Consider the following 17,906-nt stretch of genomic DNA (forward strand, 5'->3'; position numbering starts at 1 on the left):
ATGAGATTTTTAATTGGTGCAGAAAATAAACTGGCAAACAAGTTTATGACAAAAAAATGTTGTTCGTGAAGATTTTAATATTTACAGCAACTAACAAGAGATGTGCAGATATTATAATTATTCTTAATTTATTTTGTGAGCTCCCCCGGTGGACCCCTGAAGTGGCCTTGAGAGCTCAAGAGTCCCGTCCCACAACGAGTTCCACTCCTGCTCTACTGATCTCAGCCCCTCTGGTAAAGTAGAGATTACAGAGTTGAGGCCTGTGGAGACATTCTTAATTTCAAGCAGCCGGACGAGGACCATGATGGCCACCTTCTTCCTCACGATGGGAAGTTGAAGGCCGTCAGCTGTGAGGACACATGGGGGGACAGTAATCTTTACAAATGGATTCCTAAATTTAAAGTTGAGTTTGACGAGCCCGACAGGTAAGTCAAATGTCTTTGTCATCATATCAATCATGTCATCAATTATTGCCAAATTATTTGGAGAGCTCCAAAAGGGCGTCTGATACTGTTCCCTGAGGCTCGTGCACAACTCTAAAAGGGTTATAACATCCTCTTTTCTCTGAGCTTCTTCTTTTTTCCGTATCAAAGTCTGACTATGTTGAATGTTTTATTATGGTGGATTCTCCTCGATGCTTTCCTTGACATAATAACTCACCTGTTGGTTTAAATCTCACATAGACTAATCACGTGTCGCCGTAAGCCCCGCCCACCTGAACAACGCGCAGTCACACGTTGCCATGACAACACCGGAAGTCGCCGCTTCGCGCTCACTTCATCAACAGCTTCGTCTCCACATTTGCGACTTCGAGACACAACAATGTCCAGAGAGAGGCGCAAAGAGAAAGCAGACAAGGCCCACGCCGAGGAGGAGGCCTCGAAGAGCGCAGGTCAGAGTCCTTCACCGCGGGTCCGCCGCCGGAGCTCCAACCGACCAATACACCATCAATAAAACGCGTTGCCCATGATGTATGACAGCTGGCGTTAACACGTATGTAGATTCTCTGTAAATGAAATCGACTTTCAATGAGTATACATAAAAAAAAAGTCACTTATACATTTCAGAAAGTAAAGGTAAAGTAAAGGTAATACACAGCAGAAGTAGGACATTAGAGCAGTTATTAACACACTACATTGCATTATAAACAAAAGTCCAGCTTGTATAAGTTTTGTAAAACAAAACAAAAGTGTGAGAAGTAAAACGTACTTAAGCAGTGAACTCGTGTGTTGGGTAAAAAAGACAATATTTCCCTTTTTAAAATGTAGTAGCAAAATAATAACGTAGATTCAAATGTGAATAATTAAGTTAAGCACAAACTTCTTGAAATGGTACTTAAGTGCGATAAAGTTACTTTTTAAACACGAAGTAAAAACAAAAGGCTTTTTAATAATTTGTTTACGTTTGTTTATCTTGAAATAGCATTCATTTATCTTTTGTAAATTTGATAAAGATGTAAGAATCCTAACTTTTTCTTTCATGCTTATACAATTTCAGCTCTCACACCTTCATGTATGATTCAGTAATTCACAGGTGGTCAATAAAAACGCTGGTCTGTTGTTTTTAGGACAAACTCCAAGCTCCATTTTGCCTGCTCTGACCTTTGGTAAGTGACATCCGCCTGTTGTTGTTATTGTTGTTTTGTTCCTCAAATGAGAGTTGTATGGCCATTACCATCCATTCCACAGACGAATATCAGTGCTCAGGCGATGTGGAGGCTGACTTCCCGGGTCTCTGTGCTCTTTTGGACGTGAAGGATATCCCAACGGTCATCACCAGGCAACCAGCCTCATCCACCACGGACACTGAAGGAGGTAAACAAGAGCTGCTCCTGATCTGAGCGCGTGGAAGACACACGATATCATCATGTCCCCTGTGGAAATAGGTTTTTCAGAGTTCAATGCAATGGTTTTTTTCTCAGCAGCTGTGGGTGTTAATTGATTAAACATTCATACTATTTTATAGGAATTCTAGTTTCTGCACTTTGACTTCTAAACAGACAGTTGTAGGAGTAATCTACAAATATTAACCAAAGAAAATCATCAACATCGGAACGCCATTGGACATATGTTCCCCTCCTGTATCATCATGGAATAAGTGCGAATGTATAATAATCTCATCTTCAGCTCACTTCTAATGATCATAATTGCAGCTTCAGAGGACAGCGAGTCAAAGTCAAATGCTGCACCACCCTGGTCTACGCCATGTCTCCAAGTGGAACTGGAGAATGAAGATCCCCTCAGCGCCAAGAAACTGAAGATTTCGGGTAAGAACAAAAAAATCCACAGAGAAATACTTGCAGACATATTTGACCTTTTAACCTCATTTGACAACACCCTGAGGTGCAGCCTGCAACCGACAATGCCCCCTTTGTATTTGATGTATCTGCACAGGGTGGAAGGTAGATGAGCAGATTTCCAGAGTGATACAGAAGATGTTCCCCTCCTTGAGCAAGCTGCAGAGCCTTCAGTGAGTACCGAGCTGACGGCCTCCCGTGAGCGGACAGGGTCACAGCCGTCACCATTTGGTTCTCGTTTGTTCGGTCAGGTGTTGGCAGGCGGGACTGACGGACCGGATGGTCGCCTCCCTCATGGACACGGTGTCACTGTGCTCCAACCTCAGGTGGGTGGATTCTGCTGGCGTTCACACTGTGAGACTCTTTGACAAAAAGGTTGTAGAGCTGCTCAGGAAGTGTCCACCACAGTGCGTCTACAGCGCCATCGTTCAAACACTGAGGGTTACCGATGGTCCTGCTCCTCTTTGTTGTATGTCAGAGCCGTGACCCTGGAGGGCAACCATCTCCCAGAGCGGAGCTACCACCTTCTCCTCTCTGAAGACAGCGTGTGAGTCACCAAGTGTCTCCTTATCTCACAGAACCTGTTCAATCAGACCCCGATTCGCATTCACGAAGAGAAGAGCCCATAATCCCGATTCCTGTGTGTTTTTATTTGGTCCAGCCTCACCCACTTGTCCCTGCGAAATAACCGCATGGGAGACGAGGGCGCTCGACTCATCGGGTCGGCGCTCTCAACGACCAAATCTGCCAACAAGAACCTCTTGTCCCTCAATCTGGCATTCAATTCTATCGGCGATGCCGGCGCGACACATATCGCACAGGTACAACCCGGAACGGACTCCATAAGTGCACCTATACGTTCCCCGCATGGCTGCCCAGGTGCAGTCCTCATCCTGTTTTGTCTCTCAGGGCCTGCGGTACAACCGCGGTTTGCTCGTCCTCTCACTGGGCAACAATCACATTGGAGACTCGGGAGCTGCGCATCTGGCTGCGGTATCCATTTACATTAAAGATGTTGATTTGGCACATAATGCGTTTAAATCAGTGGTTCAATTGTTTAAAATGATATTCAGATAATTGCATTATATCCTGTAATTTAATGCGGCTCCACCCCTTTAACACTAATGCTATTAGATTCTTGGCGAGTTTGCTCTTACTCATGAAGAAGTCGTTGAGAGGAGGAAGATGCTTCTGGAAAGAACACACTCTGTGAGTGCAGCGATTTAAAAATACCTACTCTTCTTTAAAATGAATCCCAATCCTAAACATCAAAGTATCTCTTTAAAAAGTAAACTGATGTTCAGTAAAAATGCTTTCATCTGAAAGGTTTCAAACTAGGTCCTCACAAGTATAGAAGAGCAGGGACATGTATGAGAGCTTCTAATAAACACAATACCTATTCAAAGGTTGATGCCGAGCCGCCTGCTGACCGTCCTCCCTCAGTGGCCAGGAGCAGTTCACTGGGCAAAGGGGAGAACAAAGGCAAAAAAAGGGTAACATGCCAAATAAATCTGTGTAACTAGTGGAACTCATTTGGTGTCTCTGGTTTGTAAATCTTGAGATCTTTTCACTTCCAGGAAACTTCCAAGAAAGATGAGAAACCAGCTGCTTCCAAAGAAAACCCAAAGTCCAAGAAGAAATGTAAGAACAACACTTTTTGCTTTCATCCTCTGACAGCCGGGATTTTTTTCTTCTCGTTTTCATTCTTTTTTTTGTGTCTTTAAATCTCCCCCAGCTTCATATATACGGACTCAAAGTAAAGGTGGCAAGCACGGGGGCCAAGAGAAACCTCAGAATGCACAAGAGGTACCAGAGTCACGCTTTCTGAAGAGGTTCAAGGATAGATCGAGTCCCGCTCTGACCGAGGTTTGTTTGATCACAATGTTCTGCAGAGCAACCATCTTGATCGTCTCACACTTGTTCACATCTCTCCCTCGCCCTCAGCCGGGGGAGTCGGTGGAGATTTTGAACCCCCTGCTGGACCAGCCGGTGCAGTACAGGGATGGGGAGCTCTTTCTGCCTGGAAACCAGACGCTGGCCTCCCTCGACTTGGCAGGTCAGTAACCGCGGGGCTGTTCATCTCAGCTTGAAATAAGACTTTCAGTCCCAAATCCTTTCACTTCAAGTTATTTCCAGAAAGTATACATTCAGTTTTTATAATTAGAACATTTTCAACTAAACTCAGAAATGTGGAACATCAATTATGTTTTGAGTTCTTCAGAATCCATGTGCAAACGTTTCCTTTTCAAAATCCTTCTACACAGATGCTCTTGTTTTTTGTTTACTTAATATTAGTTATTATATTAATATGGTTAGAAGTTAGAAGTCCATATCAAATTTGACATGTTTTTGTCATTTCTTTTGAATGAATACATAAAGGTTTATTGTTTACATTCATTAAATCTATATATCGAACGAGCTGGTCGCTAACAGCTATATACTTCTGCAGGATTATGCAAAAAATAAAGAATGACATGTTCCAAAGTAAAATGGTTACGTTGTGTGTGTATTCGTAGGAAATAGAATTACAAAGAAGTCACTGCCTCTTTTCCTGACATCACTCGAGATGCAGGCGGAGGGAGGAGGCCTGCTGCGTCTCTGTCTGCAGGTGTGTGACACTCAAGCCAACACTGTGTGTGTGTGTGTGTAAATACAATCTTTTTAATTTCACTTCAATAAACTGCATCTGAAGTGTCCCACTTCGTACTTTGTTTCTGCTGAAGTAAAGTACTTTAGTATGTTTGATTACTTTAGTTATATATTAGTTTAGGTGTATCAGTGACTTACTGTACACCACGGACACCTTTAATGGAATCTAAAGTGTTAATTAACAGTTGCAGAGGACTGTGAAGATAATTTGTTTGAAGATTTCTGACTTGTCTTTTAGAGAAACCGCTTCCCACCAGATTGTGAGTATAATGTGAAGATAACGGAGCTGATGACACTCAGAGACCCACTAAAAAAGAAGAGCTCCTGACAGAAGAGGAGGAACAGGGGGCGTGCTGAGAGATCTAATCTAATTCTACAAACTGTATATTTTTAATTTGCTCAAAATCATAAAAAATATATACATTTGTTTTGCCCTCTTTTGTGCTTTTGTAACACATGAGAAGAACAAGTGGAAGTAATAACAGAAACAGCCTCGTGTCTATGAAAAGGATGTGAACAGGAGGACAATGTGCCACATTACATCAGATGCTTTGCCCAGGACAGCCAATTATAACCATGGTTACGGATTCATTTTACTGCTATGTTTTGCTCAGTCTGAATTTACATCAAGGACAAAGACTGAACAGCTGGGTACCAGGTTCCAAGTATACAGATGAGCCATTGATTGCTATCATATGTGACAAGCATGTGACAGGTACTTGCTTTGTATCTGGTTCCAACAGCGGTTATTGGATCAATATCACTGTTACTGGATCAATGTCATTGTTATTGGATCAATATCACTGTTACTGGATCAATATCACTGTTACTGGATCAATGTCATTGTTACTGTATCAATATCACTATTATTGGATCAATATCACTGTTACTGGATCAATGTCATTGTTACTGTATCAATATCACTATTATTGGATCAATATCACTGTTACTGTATCAATATCACTGTTACTGGATCAATATCACTGTTATTGGATCAATATCACTGTTACTTGATCAATATCACTATTATTGGATCAATATCACTGTTATTGGATGATGATCAATATCACTGGTATTGGATCAATATCACTGTTATTCGATGATGATCAATATCACTGTTACTGGATCAATGTCACTGTAACTGGATCAATATCACTATTATTGGATCAATATCACTGTTATTGGATCAATATCACTGGTATTGGATCAATATCACTGTTATTGGATCAATGTCACTGTTATTGGATCAATATCACTATTATTGGATCAATATCACTGTTATTGGATCAATATCACTATTATTGGATCAATATCACTGTTATTGGATCAATATCACTATTATTGGATCAATGTCACTGTTATTGGATCAATGTCACTGTTATTGGATCAATATCACTGTTACTGGATCAATATCACTGTTATTGGATCAATATCACTGTCTCACTCCGCCAAGTGACGTCATCAGAGACACCAGGATGACCGCCCCTGAGCTCAAAGTAAACACCTGTACGTCCAGGTACAGAACGTGTCAGTCGGTAGTTGTTATCATTTGAACGGTTATCCACCTTTGTGAATCTCACACAGACAACCCCCATCAAGGGAGGGGGCGTCACCCCGAGCGCGGGAGGGGGTCTGACGATTCTTCCAATAGACTCGCCTCACATCTGTGTGATGATCCCGATTCACGAGCGACGTCACAGCACAGCATGTGACAATGTTTCCATGGTGACCATGTCCGTTTCAAGCCAGCGCAGCAGCCTCCCCCAAGGTCCTAGTGCCCGGGGATTTTACAGTGGGGGCAGTGCGTAGAACTTCACATATTACAAAAGTACGTGTACATATTTACGTTACGGTTAGGGCGTTAACTGGTTACGTGTATTAAGTGCGTGTATACTTTACTCGGCTATCAAAAATGTTCTTACGAAGTAACAGTTACTTGCAGGTTGAAAATAAACAATTTACTAGTTACTTTTCTTGTGCATTCATTGCCTTGTTCTTGAAATGTGCAATGCAAATAAACTTTCCTTTCCTATTCTACCATTTATTTGGTTCCCCATAAGGATGCTGGGCCATGAACAGGACGCTTCACGGCCAGTATTAACTGGTCAACAATGACATTGAACCAGAACTCTTTCCATTTTCAAATAGGCACGTTGGTGTATTAACTATGAAGCCACCATGAAGGGATGATGCTCTGTTACATATCTGATAGCGATTTAAACGTTTTTCAGCTTCCACTGTTCATTTATTGTTTTTTTTCTTTAATTAAATAAACATAAACTCTTGTAAGAGCATACTAAGAGCATATAATATGAACAATAGGCTCCATTTTGTGTGAACATTAGGGATTGGATCTTACATTTACGATTTTTTTCTTTGCACTTTTCAGATTGTTCTTTATTTTTTAGAAATGTTATAGGATGGCTATCGATGTGCGTCGTGAAGGCACTTTGGGAATAAATATAGACACCGTTGCTCGCCAGAGGGAGCCCATTGCTGTTTAGAGGGCGCAGGGTGGGGTTTGGACCTCACCAATATGGCCGCCAACTCGTGAATTTCGTCACTTCCGGTCTGTGCTGCAAGGAGCCACTGATATCAACCCGTCGCTTCCGGTAAAGGCTCCTTTTCGGCAGCGACTATTTCCTCGCCACCATGCCAGTGAGTATCCGCAGGCCGTTTTATTTAACATGTTACCACTTAATGCCATGTTTGAGAGCCGCCTCACGGCTCTATTGTTACGTAAGAATGTAGCGACCCGGCTGGTGTCGGTTTCGGGTGCTTTCGTTCAGTTTTGGTTCTAGTTTTACACAAAGTAATCTAAATTTGAGCGCATTGTGACACAAGATGGCTGCGCGCACTCCTCAAACATGGAGCCAGTTCAACTGGAGGATCCGACCGTGCTGATGACCACATGGACTTCACGGAAGGCCTCGTAGTTTACGCTCGACTGGTGTATAAAGGGTTGATGGTCCGGATAATGTACAGCTGGTCCCCATTTAAAGTTTTACCCGCGATTGACGTCAAATGCGAGGCCTGCGTAACTTAAGTCATGTAGGCCAGCCGCGGAGCCTGAACGCAGCACCTCAGCCGTTTTGCTAAAAACAACCTAACTCGACAGATTACCATTATTTTTTAAGCATTTTGATAGTTTGATTGACCAGTGTTTTCTTTTTGCGTTGATAGCCCGTGCATTAACTCAACAGCGTTACTTAATTCAATTCAATTCAGTTTATTTGTATAGCCCAATTTCACAAATTACAAATTTGTCAGAGTGCTTTACAATCTGTACACATAGACATCCCTGCCCCAAAACCTCACATCGGACCAGGAAAAAAAAAACTCCCCAAACCCTTCAGGAAGAAAAAAAGAGGAGAGCAGGAGAGCAGAGAGGAGGAGGATCTCCAGGAGGAGGTGCAGGTGCAAATGTGTACAGGACGACAGATTTAGAGTTTAAATACATTCAATGAATGTGACAGTGTATGAATAGGTTGACGATGTTCTCCGGTTCACCAAACCCTTTGTGGTCTGGTTTGTTCATGTATTCAACTGGCCCCCTTTTTTAAAAACGTTCTCTTGTTCAGTACCCTCTCACTTAAATTATTAGAAATTAATATTTTAATCGGATGCTAGAACTTTGAGCATGAAGCTCGACCAGGACCACTTTCAGAGCCATGTGGATGTATCCTAAAGCCACCTAATTGTTGGCATTGTGCTGGTCTTCGTAACCTGAGAAATGGGGATTCTTTGTGCATGATTTTTAATTCATATGATATTTTTACACTTATTGGCCGCACTGCCAAGTGACTGGACTTCCTCTTCAGTGGTCGTACAATCTCATACCAGTGCCAGATCAACCTCAGTTTGCAGAAGGGTTGAGCTAAACCAATGGCTCCCCCCTTTCGAAGACTGAGAACAAATACCGACTTTACAGCCACTGTTAGTTTAACTCAGACTGTTTTAGTTTAACTCCGATAGAAACCCTTTGTTCGTCTTCTCAATTCAGCTCGCAAAGGACTTGTTGCACCCGTCCCCTGAGGAGGAGAAGAGAAGGCATAAGAAGAAGCGTCTTGTACAGAGTCCTAACTCTTACTTCATGGATGTGAAATGTCCAGGTACAGTGTTTCTCCCAGTACGTCATTTAAGGTTGTTGGTGTTCATTCTTGCACCGCGGGTGTTAACCGGTCTCTTGTTTGTCTCCTTCCAGGATGCTACAAGATCACGACAGTGTTCAGCCACGCTCAGACAGTCGTGCTGTGTGTTGGCTGTTCAACGGTCCTGTGTCAGCCCACTGGAGGCAAAGCACGCCTCACAGAGGGTCAGTATCAACCGGCCACACGCACTCACAGGTTTCTTACCGACACGCAGCGTTTAGCTGTAGTCAAGTAAACTGGTACGGCACAATATCTCATACATAACCACCATTCCTGTGCCTGAAATATGCTGTCATATGGGAACCTCTAAATGTTAGTTTTCCTATTTGTTTCATACTATTTTATTGGGCAACAGAACCTGAAATAATGCAGTACAAATGTTTCTTTTATAATTAACTTTTACAATACAGTGCACAGTTGCTGTTTTTTCCACAAGACGCTGCACTAGACTAACCCATAAATAAATTGTATTAGAGGGATTACAATGTCTTTAAAACTTAATGCAGTTTAAAGCCAAACGTGTTAATTTGTCTGACCGGCATGGGGCTGAACATGTGTGGTCTGGTTTAATTTTCATGTTTTGAATTCTGGCCCCTTTGAAAACTTCCTCTTGTTCAGTACCCTCACACTTAAATTGGCGTCAACTAATATTTTAATCTGATGCTACAACTTTGAGCATGAAGCTCGACCAGGACCACTTTCAGAGCCATGTGGATGTATCCTAAAGCCACCTGATTGTTGGTGTTGTGCTGGTCTTCGTAACCTGAGAAATGGGGATTCTTTATGCATGATTTTAAATTCATATGACATTTTTACACTTATTGGCCGCACTGCCAAGTGACTGGACTTCCTCTTCAGTGGTCGTCCAATCTCATTCCAGTGCCAGATCATTCTCAGTTAGCAGAAGGGTTGAGCTAAACCAATGGCTCCCCCCTTTCGAAGACTGAGAACAAATACCGACTTTACAGCCACTGTTCGTTTAACTCTGACGGTTGGTGGCTTCGCTCGTCTAACCTTCATGAATTAATCTGTTGGTTTTGCTGTCAAAGCTTCTGATTTTGAGCTTTATGTTTTAGCGATTGCATTTATTTCTGTGAGGGAATGTTGACCTCACCGGGCACATGATGGGAGAGGACGGCTCTTGACTCGGCACTGTGTGGGACAATAGCGGTGTGCACCACATGTTTCTGTCCTCTGACCCATTGTCTCCTCTGCAGGGTGCTCCTTCAGGAGGAAGCAGCACTAGCCGCTCTCCCGGAGCTGAAGGGGAGAGGAGGGATGGACCGGTGGATATCAGCGCCGTGTGGACCCAGTGGTCTGATCTGAACGAGACCTGCAGACCAACGAGACGGCAGAAGGGTTTCCACTGTTCCCGTTCACAGATCGGTCGTTGCTGTAACTCCACCCTCCAACCCTGTCTCTCTAATAAAATGTTTTTTTGGCTAAAGAAACGGTTTGTGGCGCTTTAGTTTCCTGTTTGAGTGGAGGGATTTATTTACTGTCCTGAGACATTGAATGCAAACTAATTTTGTTTTATCATTTCTAGTAGAAAGTACTAGAGGGGGTCTTCATAATTCTGTTGGATTAAATCTTAATATAAAACCAAATTGTACTTTCATGAATGCATTTCTAGTCCCAGGTCAGAAAGAAGTGGACCATAAATTGGTAAAACTACTCCTGTGACGAGGGAGTGATAATAATTACCCAAAACATGTCCTGGTGTATATTCTGAGTTTTAATAAGGCTGAGACTTATTTGTATTAATTACTCGGAATATTTTCTCTTTGTCACTTCTAACGCATTGTGAAGGAAGTGAAAAATGCCATGTTTATCTTGCACTAAGACATTACATTGTTGATGCTTCATAAATACAATATAAAAGTTTTAGGAACACTGGGCTGAAGGTTCAATATAGAAGATACACGATGCTGAAGTATAATGATGGTACTAAAGGTTTTCAGTAATCGAGAGCAGACCAGAGCTTAACTGCATTTTTGAGTAATATATAAAAATGTAAGACTGTTTCAAAGGTTGTCTGTTTCTTTAAGTTTTGGTTCCACTGCAGTTGGAAAACGAACCCCTGAACTGAAGGAGTTATGTTTTACAGATGCAGCGCCCTGCTGGGGACTGTTTCTGACTCAAACACAAACTAGCTGTTAGTTTCAGGAAGAAAGTTTGTTTTGACGATTCGGATAGCTTTATTTTAATCATTTAAACTTATTTCAGACTCGAGATCCACTGTTCATGTTCATTTTGGTTTGTTTGTGGTTAGTTTCCGATACGAAGGGATTTCTATACTGTCAAACATGTAATACAAAAACAGATTTGATCATTTTTATTCGAAAGTTCTACCGATTAACTGCCTCATTCTGTCAGACTACATTTTAATATTACACACTTAACTATACTTCAGTGTATTTTCTTTACATTATAAGAGGAATGTGTAGTTCTTTTTACGCGTAAAGTGTCTCACTAAAATGAAGTGATACCAGTTCTTCTAAACTGTTAATGTATTAATTAGGGCTAACAGTGTCAATAAAACTGAAAAATGGCCATCACATGTTTTATCTTTATTTCAATAGCCCCAAAATAATAAATTTACGTACATAACACCAAGAAATAATGCAAATCAAATTGTCCTCCAAGTCATTGCTCACCGTTTGGTGGTGATTTTACTACCATAAATAAATGTAAAAAGCGTCATAAGAACTTTCCAAAATGTTGGTTTTATGGTATTTTTGCTACATAAATTGGTGCTAAATATTTCTTTTAATACAATGTACATACTCAGCCCTCATGATGTCATCATATCTGTGAGGCGCCTGTCAGAGTCCCAACATCCTTCCTCCAGCTACACTAAAGGCAGATAACTCCCCCAGGAGAACGTTAGACGTCTTCGTTTCTCCTCCGTCGCCTTCCTCCGCCTCTTTCTCCCTGTCTGCGCGCGCACCAGCGGCCTCCGTCTTCACCTCCCTCTCCCTGAGCAGGTGGCGGATGGAAGAGTTCTGCGTGGACAGGAGCGGCATCAGGCTCCTGAAGCCCTCCCTGAACTCCTCCACGTGCTTCTCCAGGCTGTGGATGTGTGAGTCCAGCTCCCCCCTGCAGCCCTGCACCTCCGTCAGCACGTCGTACATAACGGTTTGCATCTGCATTGTGGTAAGAAATTAATTATGGGAGAAAAAAAGCTATAAGGGAATATTGAATAGCACTTTGTTGCGTTTTTTTCTTCTTTTCCGTTTTGAGATGAAAAATGATTCATTCAGTTGCCTCTCTCACCTTGCCGAGGTCCAGCAGTGTGTTGCCCTGGTCTGTCAGGATCCTCTTCTCCATCTTCACCTGGCGCAGCCTGCAGAGACAGGGATCTGCTTTTAGGCTAGTCGGTGGATATTACTACTTTTATGATATCAAAAATGATGAGAAGAGAAATGACCCTCATAAATATCCCATAAACATAACATATTGTCACAAAGAGTTATCGGCAGAGCAGCACCAATAAAACACTTTTCCAAACTTAACCCAAGCCAAGTTTTTTAATGAAGAAAATACAGTTATGACCACATAAATTCATTAATTAAGTGTTCAATAACTTTGAATCATAACTGTACTTTGACTTTTTTGTTAATATTTTATGGCACTTTATAAAAGGAAAAAAATATAATTAATTAAGGCCATATTAATTAGAATATGGCCCGATTTATTTATTCTATGCCATTTTTTATTGCACACTAAACTATCGCTGCATTCCGGTTCACAGTGCACATACAGAGTGCTCCCGCCTCCCGCCTGCAGGCCACCGTAGTTCTCCGACACGCGTGTGAAAAAGGAGGCGTGAGCGTAGGAGTATTCAGTTGGATGCAATCTGCAACCTCACCACTAGATGCAACACAATACTACACACTGCTCCTTTAAACGTTCATATTGGGACACACTGTTTGTCAGAACTAATCAGGCATCGATTGATCGACAGGTTAACATCTTACAGCACATGAAGCAAATAAAGAGACAAGCCGCTTCATGTTGGGCTGAGCGTCTCGCCGGTGGATGGCCAGGAGCAGCTTCCGTTTATGCATGCAGACCCGGCCGTGGTCTCTCTCTCTCGACAGCCTCGTGTGTTTGTAGATGAGCCACGTCTCTCTCACCACATTGGCTGCGGACATTTTTAGCTAATAAAAGGATAAAGAAAATCAGTCGGGATTGTTATTTTATGTTTATGCAGATGAGCGTAAAGCATTGTTGTTTACTGCACATGCTGAACAATTCCTCTGTAATACACTCAGTGAACTACCTTCATCTAGGCTGCTCTCTCAAACCAGGAGCACATGTTCCAGTAGAGGGAGATTATTCTTCTGTTTTCTCATGAAAAGTTTGTTAAAAAAAATATACATGCTGCTGGAGTATTCTGTACACATTTTGTATTGATTTGTCGAAAAGCAATGTAAACCTATTCCTCTCCATTCGTAGATCTTTTCTTCTCATGTTATCTGAACGGTAAAATTACTTTTACAGTGCAGACCACAGCATGTTTTGTCTTTTATTGATTTGTGCTATCTGAGGACACACCTGCACACTAAGCTGTTGCACGACAAAAGGAGACTTTGTCCTCTTCTGTGCAACATCGTTCTCCCTTTTGAGTTTATTTACTTCACATGAATATGTCAAATAAAGCCACACTGAGGGGGATCTTGGTATTCACCCTCTTGGAGATGTGCGAGTCCATCATGAAGTTGTGAACGTGTTTCTCTGCTCTGGTCAACTCCAGCTTCCTGGCCACCACCGCCACCACCGGCACGGTGCAGCCAGCGCCCTATGACAGACTTCTATTAGGATGGACAGTGATCATTTTGCTCCAGAGGAAACCATGAACCCACCATTATCCCAGTGAAGAGACAGATGCTGCGGCCACAGTCGGTGTGAGGCACCACGTCTCTGTACCCGATGGACAAGAAGGTGACCGAGACCATCCACAAGGCCTCCATGTAGTTGCTACTCAGGTCCCTGTAGTTGTGGTGTCTGTGGGAAAGGATTATATTTTAATATTTCACATTGCTTTATATTTTGTCTCTGGTCTTCAATAGTTGCTGCAGCTGCAGGAATGAGTCCTGAATCCTGGAAAAGTTGCTCTACTTTCACATTACAGACTTTTTTTCTTCTTTACCTCTTGTAGTTAACTTTGCATTTTATATTATGACATCATATTATAAACACCAAGTCAAGATGAGGTGGTATTTGTGTCATCTAGCCAGCACAGATACATGAATATACATATATACTGTATATATATATATATAATATAATATATATACATATAAACATGAACGAGGCTGGTGTGTGTGTGTGTGTGTGTGTGTGTGTAAGACAGTCTGACGTCCCTCCAGATATAAACTGGATTAATTACGCTAAAACTACTTTGTTTTACTCTGAGGCCTCGCCAGATGCTGCTGTCTGGATGTTATGTGTGGTGATATTCTTGGGCAGGAGGAATCCCAACTGTCACATCCTAAAATGTGACTGTTTAATCTGCTGAACCAAGACTCGCTCTGCTGCGGTGAAAACGTCCACAAAATCTTCTTTTCATAACGAGATGCTGAAAAGGAAACATGCACATCTGCAAGGCTTCAAATCAATTCAAGGCCGAAGCCACGCGCCTGTAAATCCTGCCGCTGAGGCTCAGCACGTCGGTTTGTTCTTGGCTCTGTGTTCGGGAGCCGGGAGGTTTTCAATTAGTATCCCCCGCTGCAAATCATCGTTTGGCAGCTACAAAAGTAAAATTTAACTGGGTTGTTTGGAGTCCACTAATTGCTGTGGCTGGTCGGTGTCAAATCTGTTGAGCCCTAAATCTCGAGCGCGTGTCAGTTCAATCTGCTGGCCCGGATATTAATTGCTTCAGTCTGATATGTTGGTTAAAAGGTTTAAAAAAAACTCCCATTAGAAAACAAACAGCCGTCACAAATGATCGTGCTTTGAAGGTCAAACGTCACGATTCGGTTTTAAAGGAACAGTTTGATGAGCATTATTTTGCATGATAATACAGAATAATATAAAGAAATATCAATATCAAAATTATATACAAATATAACTGCTAATAATCTTGGTTCATGTCATATATTTTAATATTTTTTGTGCATTAAAAGGGGATTTTTTCATCTATATATAGTTTAAAGAATCTGAAACATTTGATTTCTTTCTCACAACACGTCATTTTACCTGAGAGTGTTTCTCAGAGCAACGCTAGCTATTTCTGTTTCCATTCTGTATCTGCGTTCACGCCACAGAAGGAAATATAAACACAAGTCGCCCCTTCGCTCTAGACCAGGGGTCAGCATCATGGCCTCCTCTTAAAGGGCCGGTGTAACTGAAGCAGTGTATAAACTACTCCCGAACATATTGTTAAATAACTCTCTTTGCATTTGATTATTGTTTATTCATATATTATTGTACACAAGAACATTTCTCTCATATCATATAACACAAATCTATTTAATTTGTAACCTTCAAAATAAAAGCACAGGATATAAAGTTGATCATATGTCTTTCAAGCCGTCAGGGGCCGCACAAAATGACAAGGTGGGCCGCATTCGGCCCGCGGGCCTTGTGTTTGACACCTGTGCTCTAGAGTCTAGACCAGGCCTCTTCAACTAGCGCCGACGATGACAGAGGAGACGTGTTCAGGTCTGGTTTACACCCCAAAACCAGCAGAGAGTTCCATCGCAGGAAGACAAGGAAGGGACTGAGGTCATGTTTCCATCCTCGGTCTCTCTCCATCTCCACATTCCCGTGTCTCTGTTCCTCAAATCCATTCACACACAAACACAGTTTTACCGTCACAGAGGAGGCAACGTTTCTGATTGCTCTTCATCGTGTCACAGAAGTACGATGCGAAGCTGCCCACCGTTTCCTAACTTCTCCAGGCCTGGTTGTCGATTAGAAGAGAACTTCATCGACTCCACTCCATTCACGACTGAGGAAGCCACCCTGACCAATCAGACGTCACAGGCGAGTGGACGTATACGTTCTGGTTTTGTCGATAACACCCCATTAAGAGGAGGGAACGTGTCAGCGTGGGAGATGGCCTAATCCAATTAAAACCATTAAAACCATTAAAACCACACAGCGCAGCAGCCCAGACGGCCAGTGGCTGCCAGACCAGAGCGATGGCCGCCAGCAACGAGAAGCACAATCTGGAACGGCAAACGTAATTAAAAGGAGGAGCAAATGTTCAGAGAGAGAGAGAGGCGCCATGTCATCGTCCACATGCTCTCTCTCTCTCTCTCTCTCTCTCTCTCTCTCTCTCTCTCTCTCTCTCTCTCTCTCTCTCTCTCTCTCTCTCTCTTGTCATTAGTATTGTGTATGTATATATGTTGTATATATACATATATATTTTATTTTATATTTTACTTGGTATACTTCTTGTATATATCAATATCTTTCATCCCTGTTTTTTATCTTTTGTTTTATATTTTATTTTTTATTCTTGTGTGTTTAGTTTATTGGTGCTGCTGTTACGACAAATTTCCCCTTGGGGATGAATAAAGTATCTCTCTCTCTCTCTCTCTCTCTCTCTCTCTCTCTCTCTCTCCAGCCGGCATGCAGCTAGAAAACAAACCACCAGATGTCACCCACGCCTCAGTGCCTTCAACAAGTATTTTTATGAACCCTAATTTTGTTTATGGCACACTGGCTGCTCGGTGCATAACATATGGAGATAAAAAATAAATAAAAAAGTCCTCTTTCTTATTTTACTGTGATCCTTCTCCTCTGAAGATACTTTGCTGATGCACAATGTCTGTGCTCACTCCTCGCTCCATGCCGTTCTCTCTGCTTTAACCGGCGATGGAGCCATCCTCCTTCTCCTCCGAGGGCTTCTCTCCATCCCGTGTGTGCAGCCGAGCAGGAATCCTCCGGAGCTGTGAATGTGCGACAGGCGGCCTGTCGGAGGGTAACTCTGAAGGGCAGTGGAAGTAATAGGGTAATCTATTATACAGTCCAACTCTTTCTTCCTCCTCTCTTGCTCCCTCCCTCCTCCCCCCGGTCTTTCTGTTTCTTGCTACCTCTGCCCTTGCATCAGCATTTCTTATAAGGACAAATGAGTATTAGAATTTAACTCTGCACATTCCTGATGCCCTCCTGGAGAGAACGGCACTTTCGCAATTAAACTGGAGTCCATCGGCTCTTTGACTCAAAGCTCACCCCCCACTGGGCGGGAGACGCTCACACACACACACACACACACGCATACATGCACACGCGCACACACACAGACACATACACACACGCAAGCGCACAACACACACACAACAAAAATATTAAAAGTAAAACATAAAATGTAATAAACATTCAGATGTTGCACACACACACACTGAGAGGCAAAAACATCTAAAACATTGTCTTTTTATTTTTTATTAGCTACTTTTCTCTGTTTTTAAACCTTTTTCCTGATCACAATTCTCTGTTGGTGCTGACATCATCGTTTCTGTTTACTTGTTCTTGTAAAACAAAAAAAGGTCAACTGGCAACAGACCAATTAAAACCTCTCCCTCCTCCACCTCCTGCTCTATCCTCCACCCCATTCACCCCATCACTGACAGGTTTTCTCTCTATGCTCTCCATTTCAGTCCCACCTCCCAGAGAGACAAGGAGAGAGAGAGAGTCCACATCCACCATCTCCTCCTCCTCCTCCTCCTCCTCCTCCTCCCCTTGCACTCCCTCTCTCCGCTCCCCTCTTCTCCAGCACACGCTCACACTCCTTCCCTCAGATGCCGGCTGGATGCAGAACGGGGGATCTTCAGCAGATTCCTTAGTCTTTCCTCCCT

The 17,906-nt window shown here is 42.5% G+C and overlaps 3 protein-coding genes and 2 non-coding genes across 7 annotated transcripts; 4 read left to right on the top strand and 1 right to left on the bottom strand.

Moving 5' to 3' along the window:
• Positions 1-742: 742 nt before the first annotated feature.
• lrrc71 (leucine rich repeat containing 71) lies at positions 743-6,913 on the top strand. 2 transcript variants are annotated; one of them, XM_056415437.1, is made up of 16 exons: positions 743-892; positions 1,568-1,606; positions 1,689-1,814; positions 2,153-2,266; positions 2,394-2,469; positions 2,548-2,622; positions 2,775-2,843; positions 2,958-3,117; positions 3,206-3,289; positions 3,431-3,505; positions 3,703-3,789; positions 3,874-3,937; positions 4,032-4,162; positions 4,241-4,352; positions 4,813-4,904; positions 5,164-6,913. In XM_056415437.1, the coding sequence occupies exons 1-16, from the start codon at positions 823-825 to the stop codon at positions 5,218-5,220; spliced, it is 1,431 nt and encodes a 476-aa protein (XP_056271412.1). In that variant the 5' UTR covers positions 743-822; the 3' UTR covers positions 5,221-6,913. The 2 variants fall into 2 exon arrangements, with proteins under 2 accessions (XP_056271412.1, XP_056271403.1); XM_056415428.1 differs by having other exon boundaries at positions 5,184-6,913.
• Positions 6,914-7,510: 597 nt separating this feature from the next.
• Positions 7,511-10,547, top strand: rps27.1 (ribosomal protein S27, isoform 1). Its single transcript, XM_056418230.1, has 4 exons — positions 7,511-7,603; positions 8,949-9,057; positions 9,150-9,260; positions 10,314-10,547. The coding sequence occupies exons 1-4, from the start codon at positions 7,598-7,600 to the stop codon at positions 10,340-10,342; spliced, it is 255 nt and encodes an 84-aa protein (XP_056274205.1). The 5' UTR covers positions 7,511-7,597; the 3' UTR covers positions 10,343-10,547.
• Positions 8,734-8,863, top strand: LOC130199195 (small nucleolar RNA SNORA35). The gene has a single exon (XR_008832779.1). It is a non-coding gene; the product is annotated as a small nucleolar RNA SNORA35 (small nucleolar RNA).
• Positions 9,922-10,051, top strand: LOC130199200 (small nucleolar RNA SNORA35). Its single transcript, XR_008832781.1, has one exon. It is a non-coding gene; the product is annotated as a small nucleolar RNA SNORA35 (small nucleolar RNA).
• LOC130196248 (small conductance calcium-activated potassium channel protein 1-like) lies at positions 10,364-16,214 on the bottom strand. Of its 2 annotated transcripts, none has more exons than XM_056418219.1 (6): positions 15,986-16,214; positions 13,965-14,106; positions 13,790-13,900; positions 13,077-13,259; positions 12,373-12,442; positions 10,364-12,242 (listed from the first exon to the last, which is right to left on the bottom strand). In XM_056418219.1, exons 2-6 carry the CDS (start codon positions 14,070-14,072, stop codon positions 11,983-11,985), a joined length of 732 nt encoding a protein of 243 aa, XP_056274194.1. In that variant the 5' UTR covers positions 14,073-14,106; positions 15,986-16,214; the 3' UTR covers positions 10,364-11,982. The 2 variants fall into 2 exon arrangements, with proteins under 2 accessions (XP_056274194.1, XP_056274185.1); XM_056418210.1 differs by having other exon boundaries at positions 15,916-16,214.
• Between the last annotated feature and the right edge of the window lie 1,692 nt (positions 16,215-17,906).

Source organism: Pseudoliparis swirei, chromosome 1, assembly GCF_029220125.1.
Source record: "Pseudoliparis swirei isolate HS2019 ecotype Mariana Trench chromosome 1, NWPU_hadal_v1, whole genome shotgun sequence".
Lineage (NCBI taxonomy): Eukaryota > Metazoa > Chordata > Actinopteri > Perciformes > Liparidae > Pseudoliparis > Pseudoliparis swirei.

Coding starts and splice junctions, on each gene's coding strand:
- lrrc71 (XM_056415428.1), top strand. CDS start 823: ATGTCCAGAGAGAGGCGCAAAGAGAAAGCAGACAAGGCCCACGCCGAG. Junction 893..1,567: donor GGAGGCCTCGAAGAGCGCAG/GTCAGAGTCCTT, acceptor TGTTGTTTTTAG/GACAAACTCCAAGCTCCATT. Junction 2,470..2,547: donor AGCAAGCTGCAGAGCCTTCA/GTGAGTACCGAG, acceptor TTGTTCGGTCAG/GTGTTGGCAGGCGGGACTGA.
- rps27.1 (XM_056418230.1), top strand. Junction 9,058..9,149: donor CATGGATGTGAAATGTCCAG/GTACAGTGTTTC, acceptor GTCTCCTTCCAG/GATGCTACAAGATCACGACA. Junction 9,261..10,313: donor CAAAGCACGCCTCACAGAGG/GTCAGTATCAAC, acceptor TCTCCTCTGCAG/GGTGCTCCTTCAGGAGGAAG.
- LOC130196248 (XM_056418219.1), bottom strand. CDS start 14,072: ATGGAGGCCTTGTGGATGGTCTCGGTCACCTTCTTGTCCATCGGGTAC. Junction 13,901..13,964: donor GTCTCTTCACTGGGATAATG/GTGGGTTCATGG, acceptor AGTCTGTCATAG/GGCGCTGGCTGCACCGTGCC. Junction 13,260..13,789: donor ACTCGCACATCTCCAAGAGG/GTGAATACCAAG, acceptor TCCTTTTATTAG/CTAAAAATGTCCGCAGCCAA.